This window comes from Ostrinia nubilalis, chromosome 7, assembly GCF_963855985.1.
Source record: "Ostrinia nubilalis chromosome 7, ilOstNubi1.1, whole genome shotgun sequence".
In the NCBI taxonomy this organism is placed as follows: domain Eukaryota; kingdom Metazoa; phylum Arthropoda; class Insecta; order Lepidoptera; family Crambidae; genus Ostrinia; species Ostrinia nubilalis.
In genome coordinates this window covers 742,265-769,937 of record NC_087094.1, presented here as the reverse complement: position 1 = coordinate 769,937, position 27,673 = coordinate 742,265, and the positions used below count along the sequence as shown (strand labels likewise).

Sequence of the window (27,673 nt, the reverse complement as noted above, 5' to 3'; positions counted from 1 at the left end):
AAAAATGCAGCGGACAGAAAAAAAGGCTTTTTGTGATGTGATTTGAGTTTACCAAATTAAAATTAATTTTAGCTTAGTTATTTAAAATATTTAATATGTGTAATCATTATCTGTTTACAAAATTGCGATGATTGGTACTGTTCAATCAAGATAAATAAATTGTGACCTTGAAAAAAGCAGCTGTCAACCTAACCAAGACTACTTCACAAAAGATGTATTAAACACAAAACTTGTTGATAATTTACCATCATGAGAAACGTGGATTCTCATCTCCTGGATGGGAAAATGGACGAGACTGTAACTCACTACATAACATCGCACCAGACAGGCGAGGCAAGTGTTCTTTAACTTTCGTTCTTCTTACCTATTCCGAATAGCAGATGATGCGGAAAATGTTCCTAATAATTAATAAATATAATTAATGATAAAAAAGATGATAAAAATATTATATTGTCTGTTAAAGTAGAAGCTACATTTTTTATTATAAATTGTTTTATATTTCGAACAGATTTATAGTTAGGTACTGTCATATTTGGTACAATACAATAACTTAATATGAATTACATGTTATCTTACTATTTTGGCACTTCAATTGTAATTTTATTAAATTAAAATTCTGGGAAATAATGTTTATCACAAAATCTAACTAACTTGTTTTCTTGCAGACAAATCCAAACCTGTAGTTTTATACGTAAATTAATTATTGTGTATGAAACGTATTGTATAAAAATATAGTTAACTTCACAGTCGGTGCACGTGGACAGCAATGGCTTACCGCTCAATGTCCAGGAGGACGAAGGGGGTCGTGTCGTCACCGTCATGCACCCGCAGAGCTACTCACACTCTCATTTGTGCCGGTAATTACATTATTTCTTTGATTGTCTCCTAAGTACTCTCCATACCTACTTATTAATTTACCTAAAGAAATAACAAAGTTATCCAAAACTATCCAAAGGAATGATAAAAAGTGCTTATTAGATTTGTATGTTCAATAAGTTTTATTTATTTATTTATTTCCAAGCTTAAGCCTATTTTTACAGAAATCCAATACAATAGACAAGCGAAATATGACAGGAACGTAACAATAGTAATATAAGTAAATTAAATGAAAATATACAAATAAACCTAAGAATAACACAAATTAAAAAGTGTCATCTTTGTGAATTCACCCAGAGTACAATGAAACAAGTCAATCTGTTCAGCTAGTTTATTAAGTTTAAGTTGCCTTGTAGTTCACATTATTTCCTTAATAATTAGTGGTGGCCACTATCTTACACTGGCTACTACTGGCACTTTCCTGTTGCCTAACCAATCCTAAAGAAAGACATTATTCTTTGTTAAAATATTAAAAATGTGATATACTTTTTGTAACTCTTTCTTACATAAAAAACTGTTTCTATATCATTTTTGTTCAAATATTCTGTGGGGCGTAACTCCTACATTAAAGAATGCTAGGGTAAGGATGCTATGCAATGAGGATGTGAGTGATGCTGAAGGATCGGGAGAGAGGTGGAATGATAACGACCAGTTTGAGTGCCTGTTAAAAATACACTGGTTTATTGCTATAACGTATTCAATGCGATTGACGCTAATTTGGGTCAACCGCGCAAACGCTTACTTAGCAATAACTTATTAGCTATATGAAAAGTGGATATGTTTGTACGATAGCTCGTACATATTCTGTTTTATATCAGTTGTCTCATACCCATGGTTCAAAGCATAACAAGGCACAATGTAAAATGCTCTTGGATATTTATTTACTTGCCTGTTGGACAGGGGGCATTTTTGTTCAAATATTTTGTTTATATTAGTTGTCTCAAAACCATGGTTCAAAGCATAAAAAGGCACAATGTAAAATGGTCTTGGATATTTATTTACTTGCCTGTTGGACAGGGGGCATTTTTGTTCAAATATTCTGTTTTATCAGTTGTCTCATACCCATGGTTCAAAGCATAACAAGGCACAATGTAAAATGCTCTTGGATATTTATTTACTTGCCTGTTGGACAGGGGGCATTTTTGTTCAAATATTCTGTTTATATCAGTTGTCTCAAAACCATGGTTCAAAGCATAACAAGGCACAATGTAAAATGCTCTTGGATATTTATTTACTTGCCTGTTGGACAGGGGGTATTTTTGTTCAAATATTTTGTTTATATCAGTTGTCTCAAAACCATGGTTCAAAGCATAACAAGGCACAATGTAAAATGCTCTTGGATATTTATTTACTTGCCTGTTGGACAGGGGGTATTTTTGTTCAAATATTTTGTTTATATCAGTTGTCTCAAAACCATGGTTCAAAGCATAACAAGGCACAATGTAAAATGCTCTTGGATATTTATTTACTTGCCTGTTGGACAGGGGGCATTTTTGTTCAAATATTCTGTTTTATATCAGTTGTCTCATACCCATGGTTCAAAGCATAACAAGGCACAATGTAAAATGCTCTTGGATATTTATTTACTTGCCTGTTGGACAGGGGGCATTTTTGTTCAAATATTTTGTTTATATCAGTTGTCTCATACCCATGGTTCAAAGCATAACAAGGCACAATGTAAAATGCCCTTCGTCTTCGTCTTCGTTTCAGCCAAATGACGTCCACTGCTGGACAAAGGCCTCCCCCAAGGTTTTCCACAATGAACGGTCCTGCGCTGCCCGCATCCAGGCTCTTCCCGCGACCTTTACCAGATCGTCGGTCCACCTAGTAGGAGGCCTGCCCACGCTACGTCTTCCAGCCCGTGGTCGCCACTCGAGAACTTTCCTGCCCCAACGGCCATCGTCTCTACGAGCTATGTGCCCCGCCCACTGCCACTTGATTTTAGCAATTCTGCGAGCTATGTCGGTTACTTTGGTTCTCCTGCGGATCTCCTCATTTCTGATTCGATCACGCAGGGAGACTCCGAGCATAGCCCGCTCCATCGCCCTTTGGGTGACCTTGAGCCTTCTTATGAGGCCCATAGTAAGCGACCACGTCTCAGATCCGTATACCATCACTGGCAACACGCATTGGTCAAATACTTTCGACTTGAGACACTGCGGTATTTCGGACGTGAGTATATGGCGAAGCTTCCCGAACGCTGCCCATGTATATTTGTAAAATGCCCATGTATATTTAATTATCTGTTGGACAGGGGGGTGTCAGTGGGCGAGCCGGTGGGCGAGGGCCAGTGGGGCGAGGAGTTACTGGACACGGACACGCGGCTGGCAGCGTTCGTGGCGCACTTGCACCACCCACACGCGCCGCACCACAAGCACGCTTCTGTAAGTGATTCGATATTAGGGTCGCCACATACGCCACAAAACGCCGCTGCTGCTGCCGCCCCGGCCACAAAAAAACGCCGCCACTGGCGCGGGTCGGGGTATCGCAAAGGGGGTCCGACTCAGACGAATTTTCGGACGCATTTTGTATGGAGCCGACACTTTTTTAGACTTGTAATTTTTTTCAACTTTTTAGTATGGAAATTTTTTTAAAAAAATGCCTTTTTTTTCTATCATTTATAGTATCTTATTGGAAAAAAGAATCTACAGGGGGGCAAATATGCGTTATTTTTGCGCTAAAACGCACCGTTTTCGAAATACGAGCAATTTTAAGAAAAATTCTAGACTTAGCGCTCGGCGGCCGCTGCCGCGGCATGTTCGCTGCGCTTGCTCGCTCACTCGCCTTCACACTGGGTATGGTCACCAGTCTAACCTAACGTAGTATTTTGTAATCCAGCTAGTTTTTTAAATGACCTCGCATTTTCCATACTAAAAAGTTGAAAAATATTCTCAGTCTAAACTCCATACCTACTAAATCCGTCAAAATTTTCGTATGTCGGCTCCATACAAATTACGCTCGAAAATTTGGCTATGTCTCGGACCCCCTTTGCTACACCCTAACCCTCGCGCGCCCACTCTTTCATATCATTCAGTGAACCTTCATAGCGGCCACCGACCACAAATGATGACCACCGCCCACAAGTGGTCGACGCGCGCTTCAACTACAATTTGTAGCCGCTTTTAGCTTCTTTGGCGGCGTTGGTGGCTGTGGCGTGAAGTCCGTGTGCTGCGACGATTGTTGACTAAAGTGCGCCAGAAGAAAAATCTGCAGTCAACTTGCGAGACATCGCCATATTTTTTTGAATCCTGTGATTGTGTTTTCAAAACACTAAAGATTTGAATGAAAACTGTAGCTTTTCTCATGTAAAAAAGAAAAATGTTGCAGCCCTAAATGCTTCATTGGTATAATAAAGTATGTCATTTTAGACGTTTTTTATTATTCTCAGGTACAACCCGGTAGAGATGTGGACACGTCGGTTATATTGGATACTCCAATGAGGCTGTTCAATGGACAGAGTTTGGTAAGTTATTTATTAAATTATCTAACTGATGAAATAGAATACGCCATATCGAGCTCGGCAGGTATAACCCTCTGTTTAGTCCAGTGGTTCTTTAACCTTTAGTCACGAGGGACCATTTTACCAAATTTCTGTCTTGTCAGGGATCACTTTTTTTTTTCAAAATCCTATGAAAGTGGAGGTCGATTTCTCGCCCACTGTGCGCCGTTTGCGTTGCGTTGACTCATCACGTCACGTCACTTGTTTATTACGATGTCTTCGTGGACCACTTGGAATGCCTCCAGGGACCACCAGTGATCCGCGGACCACTGGTTAAGAACCACTGGTTTAGTCTTATTGAATGCGATAGAGCGACGGCAAGTACTTATCCCAGACATACCATGCATGGGCGAGAGGAGACCATTGATCAAATGGAAAATATTTTGTAACTTCTGATGACTTAACTACCTTGTTATAGGAGCAGCAAGAAGGGCTAGTAGTAGAAGTGCCCGCCCTGCCGCCCTTGCCACCACTGCAGGAGATGAAAATGCGCAACCAGGAGGCAGACTGGTTCAACAATAAGACCAAAACTATACTTAAGGTGAGTTGCTCCAAATATCTTCATATTGTCGTAATGGTCTTAGTATTATCACAGGTAGTTGGCATCAATAAATAATGTTGTTTCAACAGACAAAAATGCGATAAGATGACGATTTTGAGATTTGGTTCTGGAGGAGAACTCTCAAAATCTTGGAGGTTCAGTATTCCAAAATTGGTTCAAGCAAACAAATCAATCCAAACTTAATATCTCAACAGTAATTTCATAATATTTTTTTTATGTGACAGGAGGTAAACGAACTTACAGGTTTATTGTTAATCCTGTAAATACAGTAAACTTATCTGTCTTTATTCTCTCAATATTTCATAATTTATCTTTCTTTTTCAGGATGATACGCCAATGCTAACAGATTCGGACGGCCCAGTGCTAGAATTAGGAGCGAGTGCTTCTCCCGCTCAAAATAAGCAAAACAAGAAGAGTTTGCCGCACAAAAAGAGGATCTCTAGGAAATTGAAACGAAATAACGGGAATAGCACTCCGCAGCAGCAGGTAATTGTTTGGTTTTCCATGTCTGAAAAAGTATGATATTTTGAACTTTCATGGGATTTGGCAACAAAACACTTTTAAAAAGGTAAAACAAAATATATTTACCTTCCCGACATTTCGACTCGTTTGCACGAGTCATGGTCGCGGGCGGACTGAAGAGATGCGGCGTCGTCTGCTCGGGCGTGATGAGTTACATATTTACCTTTTTAAAAGAGTTTTGTTGCCAAATCTGAAAAATTATTTTATGCCTTGTCCAAACATGAACCAAGAGTCATTGGAAGTGTTTTTTTTTCAGTTGGTAGTAATAAACTGCTCAGACGAGGTGCAGCAAGAAGAAATATTACCCGACAACTTTGTAACCAGCGTCCAGCATCAGCAGCATATTACGGAAACTCACCATATCACACATGAGGTCAGTACATTCAGTTTACGAAAAATATTCGCAAATCAATTTAATGTAACTTGACTTTTAAAAGTACACATTCAATATTATACCAAAAAGAAAGCCTCTTTCCATTTATGATTACTAAGGGAAAAAATATCCCTATTAGATCTGTTCTGCTGCTCAAATACAACACAAAAATTCTCTCTTTCTCTCTCTCGGTCTTTACTAATGTGATAAGAGAAGTATTTTTAGTTTTGGATGTTGGTCCCATGAATAATCTCCTTTAGGATCTGACATGTTTTATGTATCACATTTTTATCTAATGCTAATTCCTTTCAAAACACCACCTACGCACTAGGGGCTAGCAAAAAGTAATTTAAATCCAGTACCAAAACCATCACCATTCGCCAGATTGTAGGTATGTCACTGTTCAATCTAACGCCAATTCTTCAAAAAAGTCCTACGCCTCTACACTTATGGGCTAGTTTTTAACTTCTATCTACCACCAGGTGCGGCCGATCTTCATCTGTCAGATCTGCGGGGAGTTCTGCGGCGAGGACCAGCTGAAGTTCTACCACCACCTCAAGCAGCATTACGAGCCACACACCATCATCATCGAGAACCCCGTGCCGGATCTGGCTATTGATAAGGTAATTCGTTCGTTCGTTCGTTTCAGCCAAATGACGTCCACTGCTGGACAAAGGCCTCCTCCAAGGTTTTCCACAATGCACGGTCCTGCGCTGCCCGCATCCAAGCTCTTCCAGATCGTCGGTCCACCTAGTAGGAGGCCTGCCCACGCTACGTCTTCCAGCCCGTGGTCGCCACTCGAGAACTTTTCTGCCCCAACCGCCATCGTCTCTACGAGCTATGTGCCCCGCCCACTGCCACTTGATTTTACAAATTCTGCGTGCTATGTCGGTCACTTTGGTTCTCCTGCGGATCTCCTCATTTCTGATTCGATCACGCAGGGAAACTCCAAGCATGGCCCGCTCCATCGCCCTTTGGGTGACCTTGAGCCTTCTTATGAGGCACATAGTAAGCGACCACGTTTCAGATCCATATATCAACATAAGGTATTTATCACCATCTAATCATTTAGCATCCACTGCAGAAGCACGATTCTCTCCTAAAGTTGAAAAGTTGTGACTGCTGAGAAGTAGCAGCACACTACCAGAGTAAATACAAATGAGTAGGTCATCTTCATAGAAACGCACCGAGCGCGGTTTGTATGTGAGCGCGCCAATACGTGTCGGCGCAAGACCCCGCTAATCCCCGCTAAATTTTGTCAATGTGTGCGTGCGCGCCGCATACGTATTGGCGCGCTCACATACAAACCGCGCTCGGTGCGTTTCTATGAAGATGACCTACTTATTTGTATTTACTCTGACACTACTGCCATCTAATTTATCTAAATGAAAATAAATACGATTTAGCATATACTCCCCAGTGTTTTTGTGGTTAGGGAGCTTGCTTTCCTTGTGTAAGTACATCATTGGGATTTCCCTGCCAAAATCGTGGGATCTAAGAGTAGGCGCACACCGTTGATTTTTCGATGGCCGATAGTTTATTCGGACAGTTGATCAGTATGGGCATGTATGGGAGTGCGCAGCACACTACGCCGATTCGATTTGGCCGATTCTTCAACGGTGTGCGCCTACTCTTAGTGTCAAAACCTGACGGTATTCACAAGAGTATTAGGTCGGAACTACGAGCTGGTATCCAGATGTTAAGAGTGCAAACGCACAAACTCACACTACACAAACGTGTAGAACAACTTTGTACTTAATTCATTATCATCATTTCAGCTATAGGACGTCCACTGCTGAACATAGGCCTCCCCCAATGATTTCCATAATGGCCGGTTGGTGGCGGCCTGCATCCAGCGCCTACTCGCTACCTTCTGTCATTCTAAACTTCTCAATTATTTCACAGATGACCAACACCTGCATTGTGGACAACGTAGCAGCCTTACCAGATTCCATAATGGAGCTGTCCCAGTCACTAGAGAACACTGTCCCTAAGACGATGTATCAACCTATGGACAAGCACATCCTGTACACCTCGAGCGATAAGACGCTCAGCTACTCCAGCAATAAGCTGCAGTATACCATAGCCAGTATGGATAAGGTGAGTCACTTGTCTGTCTGTCTTATTGTAAAACAGATGAACATCCACCACTAACCGCCTCTGTGGTCTAGTGGTAAGACCACCTGCTTCAGATGCAGAGGTCCCGGGTTCAATTCCCAGTAGGGGCAGATTTTTCTGTTCGGTTTGGTTGGTGGTAGGGCTTGTTCTAAGTCCGCCTGGCTAGCTACCACCACCTTACCTAAGTCTGTCGCCATAACAACATTGTTAACAGCATTGTTGTGTTCCGGCAGTTACAGGTAAGATAGCCAGTTCCTCCGTGGTTGAGGATTCCGGGTGAAGCTCGCTTCCATCTTCGGCCTGATCATCACTTACCATCTGGTGAGATGCAGGCCAAGAGCTTCCTCGTTGTGGATAAAAAAAATATCATCATCATTTCAGCCATAGGACGTCCACTGCTGAACATCCTCCCCCAATGATTTCCACAGCTTTATGAGGTCGTCGGTCCACCTTGTGGAGCGTAGGACACGCTGAGATTTCCGATACGTGGCTTCCACTTCAGAATTACACTATGTGCCCTGCCCATTGCCACTTCAACTTCAAACAGATGATAATTTTTAGCATTTATTTTACGAAAAAAAAAACAGCATGTCTGCATCTAGAATATTGTGAAGTACATTTTTTTCAATTAATAAGTAGTGTGTAAAAGTTCATCCTTATCCCACAGTAATAGAGTTCAAACGTGATCAATCCACAATCTGATGATCTTATTCTAATGTATTCAAATGTATAGGACCCGGCGGCGCCTACAACAGACGCTGAGAAGGTAGAAATGTATGAGCTGGAGAAACTGGAGGTGTACAGCTGCGTCAAATGTAATAAGTCCTTCAGGAAGCTCAAGCAATGCGAAGCACACATCAAGGAAGTGCATAAGGTAGGATTACTTGTGCCATTTGAAGTTTTTAATCTTTTAGTATACATTTTAATGTTTTATGTTGAGCTAGAGATATCAAGCAATACTGTCTAATTTTGTCATACTTTTAAGTTTGTGATACTAAATCTGGGAATGTTTTGTAGGCTCGTAAAAATACATTAATTGATTAGGGTGTATACTAGTTATGCCATTCACAGACATGTCTCAAGATATTTGGAATTATGAAAAAAACCTTTTTGTCGTGTTTCTATGTACTTATCTACGAATCTTTCGCGTATTATCTGCGCTATCTTTGCAAAAAAGTTTGCGAAACGCGTATAGGAAATAGACCTTTTCCAAACTAGCGTCTTTTGAGCGTCGTCATCTTGTCACCGCCAGCGCAGCGCCGAAAGCGAGGCTGGCTCAGCGCCGTAGTGACGTCAATGCTGCTGAACGCCAGATCTACACAGCGCTGGCAAGACGACTACGAAGACACTAGTGTAGGAGAGGTCTACTTCCCATACGCGTTTTGCAAACATTTTTGGGACCATTCTTGCAATGGTTTGAAAGATGCTAGTGTGGAGGTCCCGTACACACTTGAAAGTCATGTTTGTGTCTTGCAGTATAACTGCTAGCTTGTCATACAAATGTTTCCTTCCCAGCTGGACGACATGAGCGAGTTCAGCGAGCCCGAAGACCTAATGGAAGGGATCCACGTGGCGGTGGACGAGGCGGGCGAGCCCTACGACCACTCGTTGCTGCCGCACCTCACCGTCGAGAACGGGCACGTGCACCAGGACCACATCCGCCACTGGTCAGTTGGTGCACTAAGGGGCCGTCCATAAATTACGTCATCGATTTTTTCAGATTTTAGACCCCCCCCCCCCCCCTACAATCATCCTATCGTCATTTCTTAATGACCCCCCCCCCCCTTCTCTCAAAATTGACGTCATTACCAGTTTGGCAAAATTAAAACATTGCAATTTGAGAAAAATAGGGTATTATATGATTAAAACACTTGGTTATACAGGGTGTTAGGTAAATGGGTATATGAGCCGACACTAGCCCATGTTAACATGGGCATATAAATGGTATGGTGAAGTCAGAAATTTGATATCATCATTTTATTTTTTTTAATTTTCATACAAAATAAATTTTATAAGATCCGATTTGTATGAAAAATAAAATTATTAAAATGAAGATATCAATTTTCTGACTTCACCATACCATTTATATGACCATGTTAGCATGGACTGGTGTCGGCTCATATACCCATTTACCTAACACCCTGTAGAATCACCTTTTATTATTTTTTTTTGTATGTTTATTATGAGTTATTTTAGTATTGTATTGTACGCGCCTTAGCCGCCTCTCACATTTGCAGTCTCACTTACTAGGTGTGCTGGAAGAAATTTCTTTTTAGGAATAATCTTTTTGTAAGTGAACAATAAACTATAAATAAATAAATAAGAATGACGTCAATTTCGAAACCCCCCCCCCCCCATCTATCATTTACCGTCATCCGCAGACCTCCAGATAGATAGATACAGATAGACCAGATAGAATCTCGGGCAACGCATGGCGTCCTAACACATGCCACGCCCAATTTAAGGCACTTTTGTAGCCATCTTGCTTTGCGAAAGGGCGTGGTCAAATCGGGATCAATAAATTTTCTGCCAAATAATTCACATTCACATTTATTTAATTTTTCTTTATCATTTGTGTTTTAATGCCCTTGCGAATTGCTGCGGCGATTACCGCCGCTCTCCACTTTCGTCGGCCGCCGTCTGAAAATCAGCGTCCAGGCATTAGCTTGTGACACATGCTGAGACGGAGACCTTTTGCTGCCGCAACTCTGCTCACATTATTTTATTTTTAATTGTTATTTATTTTATATTTTTTATTTTGAATGTGCATGTTAAATATTGAATTATGTAATCTTGTTAAACTATGTATGTGACTTTGTGTGCAGCAAATAAATGCTTACTTACTTACATCTGATTCAAGTCAAAATTAAAGACACTAGTTTTGTCCCAACTAATCAGCTGTCCATTCCAGGTACATGCGCAACGGCAGTCCGGCCAGCCCCCCCGGGGCGGGTGGGACGCGATGCGGCGGGGACGGCGCCTACTGTCCCGTGTGCCCCGCGCCGCCCGCGCGCGAGCCGCCGCCCGAGCCGCACCAGCTCAAAGGTTCGTATCTAAGTCTAAAGCCTGGTCCGTGAGCACATAGAATTTTGTCCAATGACCCCAAGCTACCCATCCTTATCGCTCGCGCGTAATTATGTTGCTATCGCGCTCGCACACTCACTGCGGACGCCCGTCGCACAGTCGCGACAGCAATATAATTACGCGCGAGCGATAAGGATGGGTAGCTTGGGGTCATTGGACAAAATTCTACGTGCTCACGAACCAGGCTTTACACGTAGCACAAGTGCGGGGGTGCGTGGGAGATACATGCGGAATGACAGCCTGACCAGCCCTTCTGGCGGGGCGGGTGCGGGGCGGGTGGGGCGCGCTGTGACGTGGAGGGTGCCTATTGTCCTGCCTGATGAGGGCTCCTGGAGAATACATGCGCAGTGGCAGCTCGGCTAGTTCTGTTCTAGTTCTGCAGCTCAAAGGTTTCTTCTTATATTCTGCTTGCCTGGTACTGGCAGATAGAATAGCTCATAGCGATAGGACTCAGGACCTCAGTTAAAATGGCAATGCCAGATTTTGTATGGAAGGTGGCGTCTTTTTTTTTTCGCGCGGCCATCGACCATCCATTAAAGGCCCCAGACATCAGTGTGGAGCAGAATCAGCGCAATAAAAAAATGGCGCAATAATTTGTTGCAATTTTTTACAAAACTTGCGCGCAAAAAGCAAATCTAGTATGTCAATCATCAAACTTCTAACGCTCGTAACTCAGTTCAGACTGAGTTTAGAGGTATATATGTCATAGTAAGTTTGGTTTATTACACTACTAGCTGACCCGGCGAACTTTGTTCCGCCTTAATGGCAATAAATAAGCAGACTTTTTTTTTATTTCGAACGGGATAAAAAGTATCCTATGTCCTTCTCCTGGCTCTAAACTACCTCCCTGACAATTTTCAGCTAAATCGGTTCAGCCGTTCTTGAGTTATAAGTGGAGTAACTAACACGACTTTCTTTTATATATATAGATTTTGTAATCAAAAAACAAGGTTTGATCGATGGCCGCGCGAAAAAAAAAGACGCCAATTTCCGGCATTGTCTTTTGTGCGGGCGCCGGCACGCGGATATGTATCGAAATATAGTGAGCATGCGTTATGCATGTGACGCGTGGCGAGAGACGGGCATCAACCGCTGGCCTGCATTTCCATGCTTGAATGGGCGGGCGCACGCGATGGCTTGCACTCGCTCCCTGCACCCGCAGTAAGTTTTAGCGTAGCCTTTGCTATGTGGTGGGGTGAGGGGTGGTACATTATTATCATATTCATAATTTATTTATTAGGTACACCAACAAAGTCACATACATACGCAGTTATTCAAAAGAAAGACTCAAAAGTGCTGTTCCTCAGCCCACTTCCCTCCACTCACCACATTATTGTCACAATGACAGGAAGAATTTGACGGACGTTTTCCTGTTATAAGGCTTATAGGCTAGTAGAATTAGAGCCAGTAGAAATAATTCCTACAAAAGATTTTATTGCTTTAATGGCTTCATTGGTTGCCCATTAAGACTCTCCTAGGTTTTCGACTTCGACGGACTTCGGTGCTTAAGTGGTGGGGGCCTCCGAAAGGGGCGCTCCGATTTAATTCATTTTTGTGTTTAATTCTACTGGCCTATAATCCACGTCGTCTTAACAATTTTGCTATAAAAATACAGTTTCATGTAATGTCAACCTTCTCACAGTAACACTCACAATCCTTTCTTCCACCCACAGAGGAGGTCCTCCAAAGGATATTCGAGGCCGAAGTATCAAACCCAGAGCCATCATTCCCGGAGAACATTCTCCCGGACGCGCCGCCGCCGCCGCTGTCGCCGCCGCCCGCGCCGCCGCCAGACAAACTCGACGCCAAGAAGAAGCCGCAGAAGAAGTTTGAGTGCACGCAGTGCGGCCGCGTGTTCTTGCACAGGTACATACGAGATCTACAGGGTGGTATCCAACCCGGAGCCATCGTTTCCTGAGGACATCTTGTCAGACGCACCGCCGCCGCCGCTGTCGCCGCTGGATAAACTCGACGCCAAGAAGCCGCAGAAGAAGTTTGAGTGCACGCAGTGCGGCCGCGTGTTCTTGCACAGGTACATACGAGATCTACAGGGTGGTATCCAACCCGGAGCCATCGTTTCCTGAGGACATCTTGTCAGACGCACCGCCGCCGCCGCCAGACAAACTCGACGCCAAGAAGAAGCCGCAGAAGAAGTTCGAGTGCACGCAGTGTGGCCGCGTGTTCTTGCACAGGTACATACGATATCTACAGGGTGGTATCCAACCCGGAGCCATCGTTTCCTGAGGACATCTTGTCAGACGCACCGCCGCCGCCGCTGTCGCCGCCAGACAAACTCGACGCCAAGAAGCCGCAGAAGAAGTTCGAGTGCACGCAGTGTGGCCGCGGGTTCTTGCACAGGTACAAATTACAGCCTCCACACAATTGTGGAAAACCTTGGGGGAGGCCTTTGTCCAGCAGTGGACATCATTTGGCTGAAACGAACGAACGAACAAATTACAGTTTTTTTTATAGAGGCCGCGACGCCACAGCTTGTCCTGCGTAACGATGCCTTCCTTGGTTGGAACTCCGCACTTAAGGTAGCCTTTCGAACTAAGCGTCACAAACGCAGCGTCTTTAGCTTTGGTCTTAAAGGTAGCCTTTCGAAGCGAGTTAGTGACGCGGCGTTGGCGGCACAAGACCAAAGTCTGTGACGCTTAGTTCGAAAGGCTACCTTTATGTTTCAACCACACCAACGCGTGCAGATCGCCATCGCCGCGTCACTAACGCCGCGACAGTGTCGCTGCGTTCGAATGTCGTTCCCTAGAATTTCATACATTTGCATAGAACATCTATTTGTCGCTCTGTCGCGACGTTACAGTCGCGCCGCTACTGACGCTATAGACCTTTAAGACCAAAGCTAAAGACGCTGCGTCCTTTAGCTTCGGTCTTAAAGGTAGCCTTTCGAAGCGAGTTAGTGACGCGGCGTTGGTGGCACAAGACCAAAGCTAAAGACGCTGCGTCTGTGACGCTTAGTTCGAAAGGCTAGCGATCCGAATGCCGAGCAAGGAACGCGGACGAATGTTTGAGACGAAATGCCGATAGTGATGTCCCACGTTCCCGACTCATATGGCTACCGAGGACAACGTCAGGTTTTTACTGGGTAGGCCCTGCCTTTCTAGCAGGAAGAGCCCCATATAACTTACTAGCAAAGCTGCACCCGCGGCTGCTGGGTATAACTTTAATTATTTTCCTGACGATAAAAATATTACATTTTAATGCCAGTCACAAACAATACTCCGAGATTTTTAGCATAAGACTAATGAAAAAAAAAAGGTACTTGGCGTTAATCGTCAGGCTGTTTGCAGATTCTATTTCCATAGATAATGCTGAACTATTTGGTTTACAGAAACAGTCTGATGTACCACCTTCTATCGCACAGCGGCAAGCAGCAAGTATGCCGCGATTGCGGCAAGGGTTTCTATACCGCCGCTGCCTTGAAGGTAAATTAGATCTTTGGTTATACACTCGGCATCAAATAAACCTCACCTCCCGCGACAAGCACTTTCAAACGTATGCATCCCCACTTCCCACCAATATTGGCACCATTTAAAATCCTAGTTCTAAACTTCATTTCATTAAAGGAAAGGTTTTTACCCCAAAAATGTGTCTTTCGAAGGGTCCAGAGTCACTTAATCAAAAAATAGGTAGCTACGCTTAAGCCAACTTTTATGGCTATAAAACTGTTATAGCCCGACCAGGAACATAAAAACCCTCGCCATGTTGCGGAAAACTAATGGTACTAATTTCTTTTAATGGCAACAGTAACTGAAAACTTCATTGACATGTCACCTTGCATGTCAGTCTATTGCTGTCAAAGTGTAAACAAACTTTATTTTAAATGTGCGCAATTGATTTTGTGAATTAAATTGCTAAAATATTTTTATAGTCGTGAAAGAAAAGTGGTTCACAATGTGTTAAAGTATTTGTCGAAGAGAAATACTAAGGGTTCGGACAATATTTTCATTGAATAATGTTTCCGACAAAGGTTGTCAAATTGACTGACATGTTTATCGTATAGTACAGTCCACTATGAAAATTAGCTGTGGTTTGTTTCAACTACCTATTTTTAAAAAAATTGTCACTTTCTAAGTGTTGAATTTTATGGAATTGGGAAAGAAGTACCGAGTTTGAAGCGTTCATGAGCAGACATTGCAGTTGAATATTTAAGTTCTGAATTTGATTATTGATGAATAATAAAATAAATCCTACTAGCTTGATTGATGGTTTCATTTAATTTATTTAAACCAGGTTACCCATAATAATATTTTTTCGTTAATTTATGAAAATATCAAATTAGCCCGTAATCCTGAATCCTGATACATAAAGTTAGCCTATTAATTTAACACAGGTACGACTGTACTCAGTGTTGCACTATCAAATGCAATTGACGCGCCTCTATGCCAGGGTTTTTATGTTCCTGGTCAGGCTATAAGTTGCAATTAATCGCTATCCATCTGTTAAAGAGGACACGTGAGATCATTATTTGGTTTTATAACCATAAAAATTGGTCTAATTGATCCCAGAGGTGAGCCCAAAGTGAGGTCTTTTTTCAAGTCACATTTATGGTATATGTTAATAATTTATTAAGAAATGAAATGTGTTATTCTTTAAGGATATTTATTGAGCTTTCAAATAACACCAATGTAGTTGAGTCACCATGATTGTGTCAGAAGAAAACCTTTAAAGTTCGCGTCGCGGAAGGTGCGGTTTATTGGATGTTGAGTGTATTTATGGGCCTTTCATGATTTCTTTCGCGTACTTCTTCGTACCTACAAAATGTGGTTAACCAAAACTCATCCTTATGTGTATTGTGTTTAGATCCACAAGCGGACGCACAGCGACGACCGGCCGTGCAAGTGCGAGGAGTGCGGGCGCGAGTTCCGCCAGTGGAGCGACCTGAAGTACCACAAGACCTCCATACATTCCGACCAGGTGAGTTCATACTCCCTTGGGAGGCCTATGTTCAGCGGTGGACGTCCTGTGGCTGAAATGACGATGATGATGATGATGAGTTCATACTTTGACAGCAGTGTCTTGTTAGCTAGAGATCAAATTCTTCAGATGTGTATTTTCGAAATCATTATAGGTATGAAGCATGGGAGCAGCAAATGAGTGTTTTTGTGACGTCAAACTTCAGACTTCAGATCCCTTTCGTATTTGTATACTCTATCACGTCACAATATGTCATTGCACTGACTTAGCGTATAGGTCGCGCAGCTAAAGTAGACGAACACTTACTCACATTGTTGTAACACATAACAAATTACACATTCAAGTTTAAATACCGTTTACACTCTTACCGTACCTCACTCTTGCTAAATGTGTTCAAGCAATATTCAGTCGAACTACGCAAGACGTTAGCGCGGCGAGCGTATAATCTTGCTTGTGTTGATCGCCACAACTCGCTGCGATACCTAGAGCAGAAATCAATCAACCAATGTTTTAGGTGTTAGTCAAAATTTCCAATTTACCTTTCGTTCCAATCAACAGAAACACTTCAAATGCGAGTTCTGCGGAAAAGAGTTCGCTCGCAAATACTCGCTGAACCTCCACCGGCGCATCCACACCGGCGAGAGGAACTACAAGTGCGAGTACTGCAGCAAGAGCTTCCGCGCCTCCTCCTACCGCCTCAGCCACATGCGCACGCACACGGGTGAGTGTAGTCTCTATGTGGGACGCATGCGAGTGAGCCCGCTCGCAAGTACTCGCTGCACCTCCACCGGCGAGAGGAACTACAAGTGCGAGTACTGCAGCAAGAGCTTCCGCGCCTCCTCCTACCGCCTCAGCCACATGCGCACGCACACGGGTGAGTGTAGTCTCTATGTGGGACGCATGCGAGTGAGCCCGCTCGCAAGTACTCGCTGCACCTCCACCGGCGAGAGGAACTACAAGTGCGAGTACTGCAGCAAGAGCTTCCGCGCCTCCTCCTACCGCCTCAGCCACATGCGCACGCACACGGGTGAGTGTAGTCTCTATGTGGGACGCATGCGAGTGAGCCCGCTCGCAAGTACTCGCTGCACCTCCACCGGCGAGAGGAACTACAAGTGCGAGTACTGCAGCAAGAGCTTCCGCGCCTCCTCCTACCGCCTCAGCCACATGCGCACGCACACGGGTGAGTGTAGTCTCTATGTGGGACGCATGCGAGTGAGCCCGCTCGCAAGTACTCGCTGCACCTCCACCGGCGAGAGGAACTACAAGTGCGAGTACTGCAGCAAGAGCTTCCGCGCCTCCTCCTACCGCCTCAGCCACATGCGCACGCACACGGGTGAGTGTAGTCTCTATGTGGGACGCATGCGAGTGAGCCCGCTCGCAAGTACTCGCTGCACCTCCACCGGCGAGAGGAACTACAAGTGCGAGTACTGCAGCAAGAGCTTCCGCGCCTCCTCCTACCGCCTCAGCCACATGCGCACGCACACGGGTGAGTGTAGTCTCTATGTGGGACGCATGCGAGTGAGCCCGCTCGCAAGTACTCGCTGCACCTCCACCGGCGAGAGGAACTACAAGTGCGAGTACTGCAGCAAGAGCTTCCGCGCCTCCTCCTACCGCCTCAGCCACATGCGCACGCACACGGGTGAGTGTAGTCTCTATGTGGGACGCATGCGAGTGAGCCCGCTCGCAAGTACTCGCTGCACCTCCACCGGCGAGAGGAACTACAAGTGCGAGTACTGCAGCAAGAGCTTCCGCGCCTCCTCCTACCGCCTCAGCCACATGCGCACGCACACGGGTGAGTGTAGTCTCTATGTGGGACGCATGCGAGTGAGCCCGCTCGCAAGTACTCGCTGCACCTCCACCGGCGAGAGGAACTACAAGTGCGAGTACTGCAGCAAGAGCTTCCGCGCCTCCTCCTACCGCCTCAGCCACATGCGCACGCACACGGGTGAGTGTAGTCTCTATGTGGGACGCATGCGAGTGAGCCCGCTCGCAAGTACTCGCTGCACCTCCACCGGCGAGAGGAACTACAAGTGCGAGTACTGCAGCAAGAGCTTCCGCGCCTCCTCCTACCGCCTCAGCCACATGCGCACGCACACGGGTGAGTGTAGTCTCTATGTGGGACGCATGCGAGTGAGCCCGCTCGCAAGTACTCGCTGCACCTCCACCGGCGAGAGGAACTACAAGTGCGAGTACTGCAGCAAGAGCTTCCGCGCCTCCTCCTACCGCCTCAGCCACATGCGCACGCACACGGGTGAGTGTAGTCTCTATGTGGGACGCATGCGAGTGAGCCCGCTCGCAAGTACTCGCTGCACCTCCACCGGCGAGAGGAACTACAAGTGCGAGTACTGCAGCAAGAGCTTCCGCGCCTCCTCCTACCGCCTCAGCCACATGCGCACGCACACGGGTGAGTGTAGTCTCTATGTGGGACGCATGCGAGTGAGCCCGCTCGCAAGTACTCGCTGCACCTCCACCGGCGAGAGGAACTACAAGTGCGAGTACTGCAGCAAGAGCTTCCGCGCCTCCTCCTACCGCCTCAGCCACATGCGCACGCACACGGGTGAGTGTAGTCTCTATGTGGGACGCATGCGAGTGAGCCCGCTCGCAAGTACTCGCTGCACCTCCACCGGCGAGAGGAACTACAAGTGCGAGTACTGCAGCAAGAGCTTCCGCGCCTCCTCCTACCGCCTCAGCCACATGCGCACGCACACGGGTGAGTGTAGTCTCTGTGTGGGACGCATGCGAGTGAGCCCGCTCGCAAGTACTCGCTGCACCTCCACCGGCGAGAGGAACTACAAGTGCGAGTACTGCAGCAAGAGCTTCCGCGCCTCCTCCTACCGCCTCAGCCACATGCGCACGCACACGGGTGAGTGTAGTCTCTATGTGGGACGCATGCGAGTGAGCCCGCTCGCAAGTACTCGCTGCACCTCCACCGGCGAGAGGAACTACAAGTGCGAGTACTGCAGCAAGAGCTTCCGCGCCTCCTCCTACCGCCTCAGCCACATGCGCACGCACACGGGTGAGTGTAGTCTCTATGTGGGACGCATGCGAGTGAGCCCGCTCGCAAGTACTCGCTGCACCTCCACCGGCGAGAGGAACTACAAGTGCGAGTACTGCAGCAAGAGCTTCCGCGCCTCCTCCTACCGCCTCAGCCACATGCGCACGCACACGGGTGAGTGTAGTCTCTATGTGGGACGCATGCGAGTGAGCCCGCTCGCAAGTACTCGCTGCACCTCCACCGGCGAGAGGAACTACAAGTGCGAGTACTGCAGCAAGAGCTTCCGCGCCTCCTCCTACCGCCTCAGCCACATGCGCACGCACACGGGTGAGTGTAGTCTCTGTGTGGGACGCATGCGAGTGAGCCCGCTCGCAAGTACTCGCTGCACCTCCACCGGCGAGAGGAACTACAAGTGCGAGTACTGCAGCAAGAGCTTCCGCGCCTCCTCCTACCGCCTCAGCCACATGCGCACGCACACGGGTGAGTGTAGTCTCTATGTGGGACGCATGCGAGTGAGCCCGCTCGCAAGTACTCGCTGCACCTCCACCGGCGAGAGGAACTACAAGTGCGAGTACTGCAGCAAGAGCTTCCGCGCCTCCTCCTACCGCCTCAGCCACATGCGCACGCACACGGGTGAGTGTAGTCTCTGTGTGGGACGCATGCGAGTGAGCCCGCTCGCAAGTACTCGCTGCACCTCCACCGGCGAGAGGAACTACAAGTGCGAGTACTGCAGCAAGAGCTTCCGCGCCTCCTCCTACCGCCTCAGCCACATGCGCACGCACACGGGTGAGTGTAGTCTCTATGTGGGACGCATGCGAGTGAGCCCGCTCGCAAGTACTCGCTGCACCTCCACCGGCGAGAGGAACTACAAGTGCGAGTACTGCAGCAAGAGCTTCCGCGCCTCCTCCTACCGCCTCAGCCACATGCGCACGCACACGGGTGAGTGTAGTCTCTATGTGGGACGCATGCGAGTGAGCCCGCTCGCAAGTACTCGCTGCACCTCCACCGGCGAGAGGAACTACAAGTGCGAGTACTGCAGCAAGAGCTTCCGCGCCTCCTCCTACCGCCTCAGCCACATGCGCACGCACACGGGTGAGTGTAGTCTCTGTGTGGGACGCATGCGAGTGAGCCCGCTCGCAAGTACTCGCTGCACCTCCACCGGCGAGAGGAACTACAAGTGCGAGTACTGCAGCAAGAGCTTCCGCGCCTCCTCCTACCGCCTCAGCCACATGCGCACGCACACGGGTGAGTGTAGTCTCTATGTGGGACGCATGCGAGTGAGCCCGCTCGCAAGTACTCGCTGCACCTCCACCGGCGAGAGGAACTACAAGTGCGAGTACTGCAGCAAGAGCTTCCGCGCCTCCTCCTACCGCCTCAGCCACATGCGCACGCACACGGGTGAGTGTAGTCTCTATGTGGGACGCATGCGAGTGAGCCCGCTCGCAAGTACTCGCTGCACCTCCACCGGCGAGAGGAACTACAAGTGCGAGTACTGCAGCAAGAGCTTCCGCGCCTCCTCCTACCGCCTCAGCCACATGCGCACGCACACGGGTGAGTGTAGTCTCTATGTGGGACGCATGCGAGTGAGCCCGCTCGCAAGTACTCGCTGCACCTCCACCGGCGAGAGGAACTACAAGTGCGAGTACTGCAGCAAGAGCTTCCGCGCCTCCTCCTACCGCCTCAGCCACATGCGCACGCACACGGGTGAGTGTAGTCTCTATGTGGGACGCATGCGAGTGAGCCCGCTCGCAAGTACTCGCTGCACCTCCACCGGCGAGAGGAACTACAAGTGCGAGTACTGCAGCAAGAGCTTCCGCGCCTCCTCCTACCGCCTCAGCCACATGCGCACGCACACGGGTGAGTGTAGTCTCTATGTGGGACGCATGCGAGTGAGCCCGCTCGCAAGTACTCGCTGCACCTCCACCGGCGAGAGGAACTACAAGTGCGAGTACTGCAGCAAGAGCTTCCGCGCCTCCTCCTACCGCCTCAGCCACATGCGCACGCACACGGGTGAGTGTAGTCTCTATGTGGGACGCATGCGAGTGAGCCCGCTCGCAAGTACTCGCTGCACCTCCACCGGCGAGAGGAACTACAAGTGCGAGTACTGCAGCAAGAGCTTCCGCGCCTCCTCCTACCGCCTCAGCCACATGCGCACGCACACGGGTGAGTGTAGTCTCTATGTGGGACGCATGCGAGTGAGCCCGCTCGCAAGTACTCGCTGCACCTCCACCGGCGAGAGGAACTACAAGTGCGAGTACTGCAGCAAGAGCTTCCGCGCCTCCTCCTACCGCCTCAGCCACATGCGCACGCACACGGGTGAGTGTAGTCTCTATGTGGGACGCATGCGAGTGAGCCCGCTCGCAAGTACTCGCTGCACCTCCACCGGCGAGAGGAACTACAAGTGCGAGTACTGCAGCAAGAGCTTCCGCGCCTCCTCCTACCGCCTCAGCCACATGCGCACGCACACGGGTGAGTGTAGTCTCTATGTGGGACGCATGCGAGTGAGCCCGCTCGCAAGTACTCGCTGCACCTCCACCGGCGAGAGGAACTACAAGTGCGAGTACTGCAGCAAGAGCTTCCGCGCCTCCTCCTACCGCCTCAGCCACATGCGCACGCACACGGGTGAGTGTAGTCTCTATGTGGGACGCATGCGAGTGAGCCCGCTCGCAAGTACTCGCTGCACCTCCACCGGCGAGAGGAACTACAAGTGCGAGTACTGCAGCAAGAGCTTCCGCGCCTCCTCCTACCGCCTCAGCCACATGCGCACGCACACGGGTGAGTGTAGTCTCTATGTGGGACGCATGCGAGTGAGCCCGCTCGCAAGTACTCGCTGCACCTCCACCGGCGAGAGGAACTACAAGTGCGAGTACTGCAGCAAGAGCTTCCGCGCCTCCTCCTACCGCCTCAGCCACATGCGCACGCACACGGGTGAGTGTAGTCTCTATGTGGGACGCATGCGAGTGAGCCCGCTCGCAAGTACTCGCTGCACCTCCACCGGCGAGAGGAACTACAAGTGCGAGTACTGCAGCAAGAGCTTCCGCGCCTCCTCCTACCGCCTCAGCCACATGCGCACGCACACGGGTGAGTGTAGTCTCTATGTGGGACGCATGCGAGTGAGCCCGCTCGCAAGTACTCGCTGCACCTCCACCGGCGAGAGGAACTACAAGTGCGAGTACTGCAGCAAGAGCTTCCGCGCCTCCTCCTACCGCCTCAGCCACATGCGCACGCACACGGGTGAGTGTAGTCTCTGTGTGGGACGCATGCGAGTGAGCCCGCTCGCAAGTACTCGCTGCACCTCCACCGGCGAGAGGAACTACAAGTGCGAGTACTGCAGCAAGAGCTTCCGCGCCTCCTCCTACCGCCTCAGCCACATGCGCACGCACACGGGTGAGTGTAGTCTCTATGTGGGACGCATGCGAGTGAGCCCGCTCGCAAGTACTCGCTGCACCTCCACCGGCGAGAGGAACTACAAGTGCGAGTACTGCAGCAAGAGCTTCCGCGCCTCCTCCTACCGCCTCAGCCACATGCGCACGCACACGGGTGAGTGTAGTCTCTATGTGGGACGCATGCGAGTGAGCCCGCTCGCAAGTACTCGCTGCACCTCCACCGGCGAGAGGAACTACAAGTGCGAGTACTGCAGCAAGAGCTTCCGCGCCTCCTCCTACCGCCTCAGCCACATGCGCACGCACACGGGTGAGTGTAGTCTCTATGTGGGACGCATGCGAGTGAGCCCGCTCGCAAGTACTCGCTGCACCTCCACCGGCGAGAGGAACTACAAGTGCGAGTACTGCAGCAAGAGCTTCCGCGCCTCCTCCTACCGCCTCAGCCACATGCGCACGCACACGGGTGAGTGTAGTCTCTATGTGGGACGCATGCGAGTGAGCCCGCTCGCAAGTACTCGCTGCACCTCCACCGGCGAGAGGAACTACAAGTGCGAGTACTGCAGCAAGAGCTTCCGCGCCTCCTCCTACCGCCTCAGCCACATGCGCACGCACACGGGTGAGTGTAGTCTCTATGTGGGACGCATGCGAGTGAGCCCGCTCGCAAGTACTCGCTGCACCTCCACCGGCGAGAGGAACTACAAGTGCGAGTACTGCAGCAAGAGCTTCCGCGCCTCCTCCTACCGCCTCAGCCACATGCGCACGCACACGGGTGAGTGTAGTCTCTATGTGGGACGCATGCGAGTGAGCCCGCTCGCAAGTACTCGCTGCACCTCCACCGGCGAGAGGAACTACAAGTGCGAGTACTGCAGCAAGAGCTTCCGCGCCTCCTCCTACCGCCTCAGCCACATGCGCACGCACACGGGTGAGTGTAGTCTCTATGTGGGACGCATGCGAGTGAGCCCGCTCGCAAGTACTCGCTGTTAACCTAATGTAATTTTACGTAACGTAAGTGGATCAGCATCGACTCGGCTACTGCTAGATGAGGCCGCGCTTACGGATCGCCAAACGCTTTAATCAGTTTGAATATAATATGAACGTAGAGCTGTAAGCTAACGGACAACGAACCGTAAGCGCGGGGACGACGAGCAGTATGCTAGTTGTAATGCTAGTTGTTAGTAGTGCTAGTTGAACTAGACCACGAATGCACTGCGATTAGTAAGCTTGTCCCGGGGCGAGGCAATGACATCACGATTCCGATTAATGTGCGTTGCAGTAGGGAAGGGAGTATCATACAAAGAGTTACTGAACGGCTCGAGTTGATAAAGTGACGATCCCTTTCCGAGTTGATAAGTGTGCTATAATCTTTACTCATCTAATAGACAGTTTGACACCATACCCCAATAATTCGAAACCACAACTGTTTTAAAAAGACTCTTCATTCTGGTGTTAAAAACCTAATTTATTTTAAATTACCTGTAAATTTCGATTTTTGATCGAATTGTAATTGTAAAAAGTAGTTTAATTGGGTTGACAAAATAGTGACGTCACTTGCTTGTAGTGCCATACAAAATCTATGGGAGAGTTTCGTTTTGACAGTTTTAAAAAGTACGTCAATTGACTGTGGTGTCAACATGTCTATTGTGTTGTCGGCAGGCGACCGGCCGTACAAGTGCAACGAATGCGAGAAATGCTTCCGTGTAGCTGGCGACCTGCGACGCCACACGCTGACGCACGACAAGTCGCGCGCGCGCCTTCGCGACAAGCCTCGCGTGCGCGACCCCAAGCTCGAGCCCAAGCCCGACGTCAAAATCGAAAGCGCCGACCCCACCCCCACCCCCGAAACCCCCGCCAAAACCTTCAAAAAAGTCGCCCTCGCTTCCACCACGCGCCTCCCCACCATCCTCAAGGTCGAGAAAAAACCCCGCCTCAAGAAAAACCCCGTCAACAAAAAGGGCGGCGCCCCCAACGTCACCGTCGCCAAAAACGACACCTTCAAAATCGCCGAGAACAACGAAATCGAGGTCTTCGAACTCCGCCAGCCCAGCCACTACAAGGAGATGTACGGCGATCAAGTCAAGGACTACGGCGAGCACATGTACAAGGACAGCGAGCGGGTCTCCGACGACCGAGATATCATGTTCCGAAACGTGTGTGACGTCGAAAAGCCGTACCGAAGTGAGAACACTGACGGTAAGATGCAAATATACACTCACGTAGAAAAGACTAAGGACTATAGCGGGCCGGTTATAAGTAGTTCGGTCTCTTTGGGCGATATTAGGCATCTGGAGAGGGAGCTGGCTAGGGAGGTCAGGCACGACGGACTGCACGGGGAGACGATCGAAAACGGTTTTTTAGATAGACTGACAGCGTTATACAATATATCGGCCGTATGAGACTTGCTAAAAACTAACAGGAATAGATCCCTGAAATGTCGTATATTATCACAATATTCACGATTTACATTATAATTTGTTGCTGGATCACACAAATTCATTCCTATTTATTTCAAATTAACACAAATCAGTATAAGCATTAGATAAATAACAACAGACAACCGCCGTTCTGTGACAAATATAATACTTTGCTATGTGCGGTAGCGACGGGCCACATTTCAAGACTGCGGAGACGCGCCGGCGTGGTCCGTGGCTCTAATTAATGCACACCCGACTGACTGACTGACTCAGACACTTATTTGAGTTTGACATGAACGCTTACTTTGACGGCGGCTCCTATAAAATAAGTTGTGCTAAAAATTCCCATGACTTGAAATCATAGCAGCACCAGTAAAAACCTTTTGTTTTATAGAGAATTCAAATATGTTATAAAAATTCTAACCCCTTATTAATACTTAACCCAGTACAAAAACATTTTTGAACTTGTTGGGCCTGTGATTAAAGGTTATCAAAAATAATAAAGTAATTCAGCTGGGCTAGCGCATGCGCGCCGTGATAAAATCTTATCGATGATTTTAGACGTCAAATGTATTTTATCGCGTAAAATCGATAAAATGCCTCTATAAACGTTTATCATGGTGCGCATCCTAGGCCTACTGTTTACTGTTCCTAGCGATAAATAATATTAGATCTAATCAGCTAGACGTAAAAAAGCAATAAGTAACTACTTAATTCAACAATAGAAAACATTGCCCCTTTTCTGATGTGGGGTAAAAAAGACTGTCCATTGGATCATGAGCAATAATGGGAGAACATTGTATGTGTACATCGTCTGCCGTGATCACACCGTGATATGATTAACTATAACTATACTTAATAAACTTAATTCTAGGTACAATTGATATACTTAATTATAATAATAAACTAGACAATCCTAATTTATTGTAGAACCAATGTATATCGACCATTAGTACATTAAACGGATGTATACAAAGTTACATATTTATTTTCAATGTGTGGGAAGTGTGATTAGTATAGCAATAATAAGGTGCTAATAAGTTGGCACAGTCGTCAGTAAGCTTGGATTATCTAATTTGAAAACTAGATTTCTCATTTGAAAAAGCTAGGCAATTAATTAAGCGATAATAAATACAGTATAATTTGTTGACCCCTATACACATAACAAGCATTTTGTTTTCATATGGGTCACTTAACAATTAGGAATTGATGGTGAAAACAGGCATTATTCAATTTGCTAGGTTGCAGGCAACATCTTGCATTAAAGGCTAGATGACAAAATTTCTATTATTTGTCCGTCAGACAGATAATTGAGAATGTTACTAGGTATGCAAAATCACTTGAAACCTATGTTACAGTTAAGCTTTTACATTTACAAATACATTAGTTTTTATTTCATTCAAAAATACCCAGTAGTTATGATTTTATAGGCATTCAAAGTTCGCTTAAATATTGAGTCCCGCCGACGGTCACGTGACCCCGCGTGACGTACATTCACAGTGTCCGCTCACTAGAAAACGGATATAAACATACTTAAATACATTTATTTTTGTAAATACAAACTTATTATACATATTAACACCCAGACCCATCACAGAAATTAAAATTGAACCAAATCCAAACTTGATGCGATTGTGTCGTTTTTTTGCGAATTACCTTCCAGCTCCATCATTAGACCCTGATTACTATATAGAATTAAAGTACTCATCAATACAAAACGAACGAGCCCAAACTCGATGGATTTAAGTCGTTTTATTATAGAGTTTCTATGGCCACCTTCCAGCTCCATCATCAGATCAGCTCCATGTCATCATAATATTGCATGGTCATCCAAATCACATGTGTTTGCGAAATTTCAGCTTAATCGGTTGTCCGGAAGTGGGTCTTAATTCAGCTTGCAAGATTCCACCCATACAAATATGAGCCAGTCACTGTAATATGACGTCACGCGCATAAAATGGCGGGCTGGCCGCCGCCCGCACTTTTAAAATTCAATATCTTGGAAACTAATTGACGTATCGAAATAATTCTTTCACGTGTATTTTTTATTTTTAACAGAGAATACAGAAAGCTAAAAAACAAAATTAGTGAACATTCTTCATTAGAAAATATTAGACTCATATTTTTTATTTTCTTTCATAATTAAATATTATCAGTGCTACATTGAGTTGAAATGGCGCGATACGTCACGCTTGAGTAGAATTTTTACTCAAAAGTGACGTCACGCGACATTTCAACTCAATATAATACTGTAATTATTGGATTATGGAAAAAAAATAAAAAATATGATTTTAATATTTTCTAATTATCTGTTTGATGGACTAAATAGAATTTCGATTTAATTACCCAGTCATCATTCCTATTACATTAAATAATTGAATAAGACTACTCAGAATATGTCGCTAGTTAACAAACCCTCATAGCTGTTAATTATTCAAATCAAAAGTCTTAGGCTGAGTTGCACCACCTAACTTTGACCGTAACTTTAACGATAACCGGTGTTTTCTGTACGAAATGATTTTTGACGTTTGTCAACGTTAAAGTAAGATGGTGCAACCCAGCCTTATTTGTGGTAAATAATAAAAGCATAATGCAGGCTCTGAAAGAAGTCGTACTTCGACTGTTAGTATGCATAATTAAACTTAAAAATAAAATTACAAATAAAATAAAACAATTTTTTTAAGACTCATGTTGATTCCATCTATCTTCCTATTTATTACCTTTCTTCCAGATAGTTTAAAGTTGTTAATATAACTGTTATCGAGCTATATGCATAAATATTTATTCAATATCTGTTATGACATGGAACAGAATTAATATGTTTGCAACAGAAATATGTAGCTTAGTGTTACAGCTGCTGTATTTCGAAATCTTTTTAATATAACATTGTTTAAACTCAAAAGCTTTATAATTTTGGT

General features: G+C 46.7%; 1 protein-coding gene across 1 annotated transcript; it reads left to right on the top strand.

The window, feature by feature from the left end:
- On the top strand, positions 1–26,067 carry LOC135073430 (uncharacterized). Its single transcript, XM_063967613.1, has 18 exons — positions 1–333; positions 748–857; positions 3,131–3,260; positions 4,265–4,339; positions 4,794–4,916; positions 5,262–5,423; positions 5,716–5,832; positions 6,315–6,455; positions 7,738–7,932; positions 8,684–8,824; positions 9,466–9,617; positions 10,862–10,995; positions 12,708–12,943; positions 13,078–13,226; positions 14,381–14,474; positions 15,853–15,966; positions 16,525–16,687; positions 23,998–26,067. Exons 1-18 carry the CDS (start codon positions 250–252, stop codon positions 24,735–24,737), a joined length of 3,060 nt encoding a protein of 1,019 aa, XP_063823683.1. The 5' UTR covers positions 1–249; the 3' UTR covers positions 24,738–26,067.
- The last annotated feature ends 1,606 nt before the right edge of the window (positions 26,068–27,673 follow it).